Genomic DNA, 11,101 nt, shown 5'->3' with positions numbered 1-11,101 from the left:
CACTGTGTGGGAGAATGATAGGGATAATCAATTACCCTAACACACACATGATAGTGTTGAGCTACATCTACATAAACTTACTACCAACCTCCATAAAACCACCTTACAAACCAAGCAACCAGTAAGTTAAGTTACAACCTCATTCACTCTACATCGTGTGCCTCACAGATATTCTCTTAACCATATAACGGCCCCGATTCAGAAAGTTGTGTTGTAAGGGAACATGTTCCGGCTGAATAAACCGCAGAGAGATTAACTGTTTCACGGCCGGAAAATGTCTACCGTTAAAGTCACCTGGAAGTTAGACCAGATATTTATTAGGAGTTAACCTGGGGTTAATATAAAGGGTTACCTGTTGGAATGCCAGACCATTGGTTAGCCTCCCTCAGCATTCAGCTTATTTCGCCCGGCCCCCATTTTTCCTCTAATAAAGAAGAGACCTAAATGTAGTAAGGGAATGCTTAGGATTCGAATTTGTGTTCCATTTGATCTGCAAAGGAGCAGGGTAGGCTTTCTTTAATTTGTCTGCAGAGCTGTAGCAATGGCGGTGGTGGTGCCCGGCTGGCTCTTTGTCTAACGCATTTGGCGTTCTGAGGTACGACTTTTGAGTTTTTTGGAATGTTTTGGTTCAATTTGTGTAGGTGAAGGATTTGTGTGTGCGCTACTGGTTTAGGTTTTGAGATCTGCGTAATGGATGAATGTTTAGAGGTGCTGTTGCATCTGAAGGAAATATTTGTGGTTTATGGTTAATTGTGTTGTTTCTGTGGCTCTGCTGTAGAAATTTAAGAAATATTTAGTTTAGATCAATGTTTTAGAGTTGTGTTCTGTAATTTGAGTCAAATTTTTATGAGATGGAGTAAATTACTTCAGGTTTCTTGGTCTTCAGCTGAAATAACTTGTTACGTGAGATTATTTTGGAGAATTTCAATTTTTCTCAGGTTAAAATCTACTTCTAGGTGTGAATTTAAATCGTATTACTTATTTTTCATTTTAGTGGATGTTGTTTGGATTTTTAAAATTTTAAAGCTCATTCGGTATGCTTTTTTTGAGAAATTTAAAGTTTTATGCATGAATCTAGTCGAACTTTTCAGCAATTTCTGTGTTTAAGGCTTTTCTCGCTTTCCCTTTAGATTCCGCTTCTGTGTTTTGGTTAATTGCAGTATTTTTAAAAGCCCTCAGTAATAATTTGAAAAGTCTCTTTACAGTTGTTTGTTCGGTTCTCACTGGCAAATTTTACTACTATTAGGGTTCCTTTATTGCATGTATTCTCTGATATTTCATAAATTTACCATTTGCTGCAACTGTTTAGCTGGAAATACTATTCATGAAGCATTTAATGCTACTTTTTCCTTTTAGTGATTCTCCGTAAGCTGTAACAATTTTTATTGTCCTCTCCTTCCGACAGATTTTACTCACACATCTTTCTCCCCTGGTTTAATAAGGGCCGCTGAACCTTGTACTAATAAGCTGATTCCGATTTTATAATCGCTTTCTCAAATGTCAGTGTCTGCCATAGTCATTTTGCTATTTTAATGTTTTCTTCAAAGATACATTTATGATCATAAATAATTAAGAGATCTGGAATCTTTGTCTGGTTTCATTCTCTAAATAGAAAGCTGAGAAATTCGAAAGAAGTTCCTACTGGTCATACAAGCGTACAAAGTTCTATATGCTAATCTTTGTGTATTTTGGCGTTTAAGTTTGTTTTATGTGCAGTTACCTAGTTTGTTCAGAAAGCTAAACCGTTTCCTGCATTTTCTTTGTTTTGTATTATTTAATTTATTTAATGCGATTCCTTATACTAATAAACAATAAATTATGTGGCCTTCGCAGCTTTATTGAGCACTCTAGGGAATACTTTCAAGTGAAAACCGAAATAGAGAGCATGGATGCTGAAAATTTGTCAAGGGCACAATGCGGAGCGAAGCATCACAGTTTTCGAAGCAAAAGCCGTCGTTCAGACGAACTCTGGGCTGGATCTGAAGTTGTTAATTGCACAATCCATGCCGAGAATGCTTCTTCTGGAAACGTATCGGATGACAGCACAACTTCAAAAGAGTGTATCTCAACTAGATCTTCTTGGCCAGAAGATGACTATACCGGCATCAACACTCCATTTAGAAGATCGTTCCATGACAATTTTCTGCAAAGCTTTTCGCCGACTCACGGGGACAATAAAGATCAGCTTTTCGAATCCGGCCAACAATCCCCTGAAACTCTAGAGTACCAGCTTGTCCGTCTAACCCTACAATATCACGAGCTCTCAGAGACATACAACGATTCCATTACCTGTCTACGTCAAGCGGAGGCGGACATCGACTCTCTGATAAAACAGAATCTTCAACTGCAAGCATCCAATATGGAGATTGTTAAACTAGTCGGTATGTCAATGCCTAACTATCCCCTACAAAACTTGCCTATTCGTGTCGATCCTGCCACTTATTCCGTTATTCCCCAGCCACAGTCATTGTCAAGTATGTATAACGACACCTTGCTGAATTCCACTCCCTCCAAAGCTAGTGAATCTTTCTCCTTCGTGCAAAGCCATCACTTCCCGGCCCATCACTCAAATGGCATAGAAGAAAGTGGGGACGCACAGCAGGCAAAGAACAGATATATTAATATTACCAAGAGAAATATCAGATCAGACATTGTAGCTGAAAATAGCCCCACGAGCGTCCTGGGCGTTGAATTCAACAATAAATTTGGGCATAATGTCAAATCAGCCTCGGTTTCAGGCAATCTGGATAGAGCGGCCAGCGACAAGCCGCTTGCTCGGCGTCCGACATTGCCAAAGAGCATTTCTATTCGATCACCCGGATTTCTAGCTGCAAAAGAGGGAGCCAAAAAGTGTAAACCAGTGCCAGTCAATTCTCCATGCCAGCCTCATCGACTTCGCCTAGCTGCAACAACACTTCCAGATATCGTTCCGGTTTCTGTAAGATGAAATATAATTCTTCTTTATCTGTCATTTCTTGAATAATTGCTGTTCGTTGGCTTTCCGTTTCCGCAAACCGCATAACATTCGAACATGATTCATTTCAGCTGCCTTCTGGGGAAAACGACGCGGAGTACGAAGCGTACAATCAGGGAATGTGGAAGACAGAGCTGTGCAATAAATGGCAAGATACGGGCGCCTGTCCATACGCCGACAGATGTCAGTTTGCGCACGGTATCGAAGAGCTCCGTCCCGTAATTCGGCATCCACGTTATAAGACGGAATTATGTCGAATGGTTGCCGCCGGGGATAAATGTCCCTACGGCCACCGTTGTCATTTCCGCCACGTTCTCACACGTGAGGAGAAGGCATCTCTCAAATAGAAATTGCCCAGACTTGTGAAATATCCAAAATTTCAAAGGACTTTATATATTATTGTCCACTCTCTAACAACCAGCAGCTCATCTTGAAAGGTGTTCCAAAGTGCTGATAGCAATCGTATTATTATATCTCATTAGACTGTGTGCTGTGTAAAGCGCCGGCATAGGATTTACATTGAAGTAAAAATAAGCTCCCCTTGCTAAAGCCTTGGTAAGGAGGCCCAGTTTAATATATGATGAAACTTCAAATACAGGCCGTGCTTATACACCCATCCATATTTAGATTAGTCTCCTTTATTTTTATAATTTTACGGCTGCCTACGTTGATTTGCTGTCAATATTGCAGTGCAAATTACTCTTCTTTTGATGTGCTTTATACATTACACATTAATGATTGTGCTACGTGGGGATTTAAGTATTATTTAATATGACTGTAAAGGAGGCCGCTCACGCTCAGCAGTGTTATAGGCCGCTGCACCGCCCAAAATAATTAAGATATGATTAGCTCGTGCATGTTTGCCTTTCTCCCACTCATTCACATGTCTTATTCATAATTTATACCAAATAAGAAAGTGGTGACTGCCTCGTTGCAGTTATAGCCATTAAGAATATGCACGGGTTGCCTTGCGTGAAGTTGCAAGAAAAGCTAAGCACAAAAAGTTAACCTTTTCGATATGCAAACGAAGTCAGCTTTTAAGAGTAATCAAGTATAGGAGACTGGTTTGTACATCATCCTTACATGTTCAGGAAGAAGTTAAAATTTGCTGCAGCCCTCGAGTGACAATGATTTTGGGTTCAATCGGCGTGCAGAAAACTCCAAAAACAAGGGTACATAAAATCCAGTCCAAGATAAAATCCGTGGCGTCCTAGTCTTCAACCATAGGATACGTTAGGGGAAAGCGTCCAAAATAACATAAGTAGTCACTATTAAGAAGCTAAGGTACGTTGGTTTGCGCTACAAATACTTTATTGGGTAATAAATGTTTATTATATTTATATATTTATTTAAATTTTCTTTATTCTTAATTAATTTATATTGACTAGGACTTGACACGCCTTCATTAATTAATACTTAAAAGGGTTAAGAATTAGGTTTGAGAAAGTTGGAAAAAAATAATAAATGTGTGGTAGTTTGTAATTGAATGTATGGACATAAGACCCTCTTCCAGTAGGATGTATATAGACATATGGCTGTACTTTAAGTGGTATTAGGATGGCTCTTCTTATTATACTTTAGAATTGTAAGTTGGAATTGCAATATCGTATTTTAATTTTTTCTCTTTAGAGGAGGATATTATTGATACTCATTATATTGTATTCTTAAATAAGTCATATGAAAATCTAGAGTGTCCTCCACTTTCTATTATGTGTTTTACTTGGTTCTTAGCTCATAGGAATTTTCACCAAATTAGAAGCATGAGAGCTTTGGGATGTCTCAACTTGTTTAGTATGACGCATACACATTTGGGTTGGATGTTTCATATTGGTATAAAAGTATATGCTTTATTCTTATGAATGAAAATATCTAGAGATGTAATCATGTAAGATGTGCTCTTTGTTGCATGTTATATCCCACCATTCAATTTGACTACTATATTATTGTGGATGGTAACCCTTACTTAGATTTATATCATAGGATATCTAGGCTTTTAGTTTTAGACAAGGTTGTTATGATTGGAGACTTTAGTACTTGCATAAACACACAACAAGATACCATGCATGACTTATCATGGGATACTCTTCTTCTAACTATTGATTTAGAATATCTTGACATGTCTTGAGCCTCTATGGGCGAAGTATTGATCACCTCCTATGGTAGATCCACAATTGGTATGGGTGAACCTCACTAACTTTCTCTTTTGAATGGTTTGTCTTGATTCTTAAAGTCACATAGGATTACATGTTTTAACCACAAATATGGAACTAATATAGTTGATCATCCCTTGATATCTCATGCACATGCTAGATATTTGGTGCGCTTAACCAACCATGCATACTCATTTGTTAACCTTAAAATTTAGTAACATCTCCCATGCCTAATTCCTTACAAGACTCTAGAATATTATTCATTTTGACTCCTTCAGGTCCAATGCATATTTTTCCTTCCATTACTTGTATCATAATTAGACATAAGAAAGCCACTTCATTAGAAAATATTTGTGGATTGCCTACCATAAATGTCTTCACATTTTCTGCCTTGAAATCAAAAGAACTTTTTAGTTTCCCATGAATAAATAGTTGGATGAAGAAATTAAAAAAAACATCACTAAACACTCAAGGACCTACTTATACATGATATACTACTAAAAGACATCATATAATGTAACACACTATTTTATGATGCAAAAAGTGGCAATTTATTTTTACCTAGAGTATCATAACATGATATCTACCTTGTGCATTGACCTTAAAAACTTTTTGCATGTCATCCTTCCTCGGAATAATATTTATCATATCAAATTCCAATGCATTTGGTTCTACTATGGCTCTAACATATATAACACTCCCAATTAACCACCAATTGTAATCCCTTAAATTTTTTTATTCATCGACTTCATATGATTTTTTTACTTCCTTTACAAAATGAAGGAGGTAATTTATAATTTATAAACTAATAAAATAATTGATGTTGATGGAGTTCAATTTAAATTTTAAAATTATTTAAATTTAATACTTTATTCTTTCATTGGTGATTTATTTTATAAAATAATAATCTATATATTTCATCCATCCTTGTCTTCTCACCTAATTCATTCTCTCTACAAGCTTTGTGATTTCCTTGACACTAATAATCATAGGACTATCATCATTGGGTCTACACTTTCCCAACTTTATAGATCATTCTAGTAGATATCTATATATTGTCCTTTATGGAGAACTTTAAGACATACCCAAAGTCAAGTTGGATTTTTACTTGGCAATCCATCATTAAAAAGGTTTTTCATAAAGATGATCCTTAATTTTTTTTTTTAATTTAATTTTTATAAATCTTTTGATATTGTTTATCTGGGTCTCATGTCATTATTTTCCAAGCAATGGTTCTTAATATTTTATTTTTACAAATCCTTTGATATTGTTTATTTGGGTCTTATGACATTATTTTTCAAATAATTTTGACACCCAATGAATTAGTATAGTTTTAATTATGTATAATAAAAGACGCTCATGCAATTTTATGTAAACCCAGAGTTAGAAAGGGTTCTCTAGTCTTTATCACTCATTTTGGTATGTACATTGATGAATTAAAAAAATCTTCAAGAAGATCTTTCTAACATTGGTGGATTATCATGTGGCATAATTATTTTACTATTATTTTTTATTGATTATTAATGTTTTTAATTCTTGAATTGATGATGTTTTATAGGCTTAATTGGACAAATTGCATGTGATAGAAAAATATAATTTTGAAGTTGAAAATATAGTAATCATGATTTTCTTTTATAGAAGATGTCGATATTTAATTCATTCATTATTTAAGATTCAAAATAAACACGAGATAATGATTCATAAAATATTGATTCAATGCCTCTTATGATAAATACAAATAAATTCTTGTTATCAACTCACATAGACAACCTTCAAAAGCATATTTGATAGTCAAATGGAATAGTTGGATGAGTTTTTCATAGTCCATGTTTTCTTGATTTGTAGTTCTTTTAGATTCAAATATGTCAAAAAATTAATAAATTCAATTAAAATAACTATAAATCATTCTAATAAAATAAAAAATAGAGTGTCAAAATTTTCATTAACACACCATAGCTCATGAAAAAGTTAAAACGAAATCACACATAAGATTGAATGCATAAAAGAATAAAATTTTACTAGAGAAAACCCTAATTAGGCATCAAAATTTGACACTGAGTATGTGAAACACATCATTCATTACAATAAACACTTTTCCTAGTGTTACAAAATCCCGTTGATGATTTGAGATTTAAAAGAACCTACAAATTATTTCATACTTATTCAACCATACAACTATGAAACATTGAATCTCCCTACTTATAAATATGATTTGAATGTCAAAATAAAGTTTTTCCTCTTAAATGAACCTTATAGAATTGATGTTTGTGATATGTAATGTTCCCCATTCCTCAGTGATGACGAGATGTAGAAAATAATGAAACATAAAACAATTTTCCTGAAAACCCTTCAAATACTACTCATTATCTATCTTGAAATGTTTTCATTGCTTCTACTAGTCAATAAATAACTATAGAGTTTACTTAATTATCATGATGAATAGAAATTCACCATGGTGAATAGTGTTTTTTTAAATTTGTATAAGTAGTGAAATTTTTATTCAATATTTTCTTCTTCATGATAATGCCATTAGTCTAAATGAAGGGTATATCAAGTTTTTCTTAACCATCCTAGATATCCTCCAATCCACTTCATAAAACACTATGCATTATGAAATATAATTTCTATACATGTAAGGGTCTCCTAATCATATTCTCTAAACTAAATCTCCATATGAAAACATTTGCCTAGCTTAAATGACCTATTTTTTTAATCTTCAAAACCCCTACCATGAGATTTTTTGTCTCTAAAACTTAGGGACTAATCAAATGTAGGATTTTATTTACCACTTGGCCTTGATTTTGAATTTTTATTTTAGTTCTAATAGAAACATCTATTATGTTTTATGCCTAGCCTATATCACTTTTTGTTCAAGGACAACATCATATTTGATATCCTCTTTCTAATTAAGTGAAAAGTAATCCATGAAAGGTAATAGGACTTAATATTCTTAATCAAAAGAGAAGGCTCAAACAAGTATAACTTGTTAGTATTGATGATTGGGAATATCTTCATGTATTCACATAAATATAATCTAAAGGAATTTCATCTCACCTAATTTTTTATAATAATATAAGAATAACTCATTGTAGTGTCATAAATATTATATCCTCATATAATTTCATACTCATTTGGAGCAATACTTTGGTGTTCCTCCTCCCTTTCCCTCGATTATGCCCGATTTTGCTCAAACTAATGCTAAATATGAGGTCTCAACACTTCTCTCTCTCTCTCTCTCTCTCTCTCTCTCTCTCTCTCTCTCTCTCTCTCTCTCTCTCTCTCTCTCTCTCTCTCTCTCTCTCTGACCCTATTCTAGCTTACAAGGATTGGACTATAGTGCCTAGTGCCATAATCCAACTAAAAGGGGACCAAATTTGAACCCTCTAATAGTCAAAAAATATTGATGAGAAATGCTCCCAATGTTGGTGTTCTTAAAAATTTCTAGCACATTTCATGAGGTTAAGTATAAAATTAAGTTTTATCTCCTAATTTGAAACATCTCTCATCAAGGAATTCATTCACATCAATAAATTTCAATTGAGAAAACAATCAAGCATCTTCAAGGTAGTGAAGGAGAGGTCAAGTATCTAGATTTTCAAGCATTCAAGATGGCATTCGTGATCAAGTTTATGTGAAGGTGTTGCCATAGTTCCCTCACCTCTATATAAATTTCACTCTTTTCCCTCTTGCAAGTTTGAATATGATAACTCAAGCCTCAAAAGAGTGTATTTTTCACTTATACCACCAAAGTTTTATCCTAGTTACAAACCTTTGTCGAGGTCCGACAATCCTTCACATACTTGTCCTAATCCCTACTTGTCTTCCCTGTAAATGTTTTAAAGTGTTATCAACTTATATATTAATTTTTAAAAGTCAAGTTAAGAGTCTGATACAATTTCCTAACCATATCAGAATATGACCATTCTCATCATACTCCATAAGTTGTCTAAAGTTTAATCTTCGGGCTTGAATTTTTCCAAAGTCTTAGTTCTAAATGTCTTGTCAACACCACTCAGACTTGTCTTGTAGTTGGCCCTTATATAAAATTTTATGCCTATTGTGCCTCCACAAGTCACACCCCATTTTCTCACTTGAGAAAATAGGGGACCTCCATTTTTTTTGGTTTTTCCTTGCCGTGTTCTCTTTCCCTCTTTTTTCTTTTTCCTTGTTGTTTATGTTTTCTCCCCTCCTCTTCCTCTTTTCCTTCTTTTATTTTCTCTTTTCCCTTTTGTCTTTTCTTATTTTTCTTTCCTTGCCCTTATGAGCTTGTGGGGATTAGAGATACAAGGTTCCTCTTCTCATTCAAGGACCATGATCCCCAACCGATGACCCCCACAATTTTGTATTGGTTGATGCCCTTGTCAGGGACCAGAGGTAGTGATAACCCTAACCCTCAATACATCCTAGGAGGGGATAAGGGATCAGGGGTATCATAGGCTGCCATCTCAGTCACCTTCGATACCCTCGAACCTCGACCCCAAACATTTTCACCTATCGTGCATGAGCATTAAATGTGGCATACTAGGGCCATATAACCCTCATCCTTCATTCATTTGCCCACTTTGTATCACACATTTAGATCAATTTTAGAGTGATTTTAAGCATTTTTTTGAAGACACAGAGTGGGTGTTGAGTCGACTATAGGTGTTGTTGTGGAGTTTTTCGCGAGTCTAGGTAGGGTTTCATTCTTTCCTCTTTTTGATTATTTTATTTTCTCCCTTTTTGTTGTTTCGTGTTAATGTTCCAATTCTATTTGCAAGCCTTGTGCTTTGGGTCATGGTCAAAGCTCCATCCTTCTATCAACCCATTCAAGTCTACATTTTGAGCCTCTTTCATTTTCTCCATAGAGTCAATTTGTTGATGTGTGCATGTTTGTTTTGGTTGGTCTTTTCTCTATTTAGTTTTGATTGGATTAGTTGTACTTTAGGTTTGTTTTCCTTTTTTTTTTTCAACTACCTTTAGTAAATGTTTAGCATTTATGTGTGAGATAGAAATTGGGTAAAAGCATAAACTTGTGTCACACTTTTACAAAGGAAACGGTTAACACAACAAAAACTGTTCAATTTCGTTGCCATAAAAGTGTCATTTGCATTTTGAATTTGAAGATGATGTAAACTGATGAAATGTGTAAAATTTGTTGAAGTTTAAGTCTACTATTTTTTGAAATTTTTTGTCAATAATTTATATATATTTTTTAGCTTGAAAGTCCATTTTTTTATTGCTGAAAAACGCTGAAAATCAAGGGGTTTAGTTCTCACCACAAAAGAAAATGTAAATCAACTTATTTTTTTTCTGATTTTGATATCCATTATAGATGACATATATATATATAGTGCATTAAAAAATAATATTAATTTTTTATGTATATTTTCTTTGTTTTAGCATTTGGAAGTCGAATATGCTAGAATTTGATGGTTTTTGTCTCCCACCACAATTTGTGTATTCAATTTATGATAATAAAAAAAATAAAAATACCCTTTTGGAGAAGACTCTCTCTAATATTGAACCATATTTTTTTCAAATTTGTTTGAAGTGATTTGATTTTTTTATTTTTTTCAAAGCAGCCTATTATAGAACAAAAGAATACCTAGTCATAGTATTTTTAATTTTTTATATATTAAATATAATCAAAACATTATAAAAGTTATATGAGTAGAATTGTGACTTCGATTTCTACAAAAGGGTATTTTTTATTTTTTTTAATAAGTTTAATTTACCTATTGAATTTTATTGCAGAAGTGACAAGTTTTAGAAAATCATCATTTTTGTTGATGTGGCTGCCACTTGGCATTCCACATAGACAGTTCCGGCCAAAACCGTTCTGGCTGGAACCGTTCTGGTTGGAACCATTTTGTCCGGAAGGGTTCCAACCGAAACTATTCAAAAAATTTCTGAGTTTCTATAATGGAACGTATTAAAAGGACAGAAGTGTCTGGCCGGAACATTTCCGGTCGGAAATCCATTGCCACGTGAGCGC

General features: G+C 34.2%; 1 protein-coding gene across 1 annotated transcript; it reads left to right on the top strand.

The window, feature by feature from the left end:
• The first annotated feature begins 206 nt into the window (after nucleotides 1-206).
• Nucleotides 207-3,656, top strand: LOC131054304 (zinc finger CCCH domain-containing protein 15). The gene is made up of 3 exons (XM_057988779.2): nucleotides 207-595; nucleotides 1,834-2,938; nucleotides 3,046-3,656. The coding sequence occupies exons 2-3, from the start codon at nucleotides 1,886-1,888 to the stop codon at nucleotides 3,319-3,321; spliced, it is 1,329 nt and encodes a 442-aa protein (XP_057844762.2). The 5' UTR covers nucleotides 207-595; nucleotides 1,834-1,885; the 3' UTR covers nucleotides 3,322-3,656.
• The last annotated feature ends 7,445 nt before the right edge of the window (nucleotides 3,657-11,101 follow it).

Source organism: Cryptomeria japonica, chromosome 2, assembly GCF_030272615.1.
Source record: "Cryptomeria japonica chromosome 2, Sugi_1.0, whole genome shotgun sequence".
In the NCBI taxonomy this organism is placed as follows: domain Eukaryota; kingdom Viridiplantae; phylum Streptophyta; class Pinopsida; order Cupressales; family Cupressaceae; genus Cryptomeria; species Cryptomeria japonica.
The sequence above is the reverse complement of the archived record's forward strand: the minus strand, read 5'-3'. Positions and strand labels throughout refer to the sequence as shown.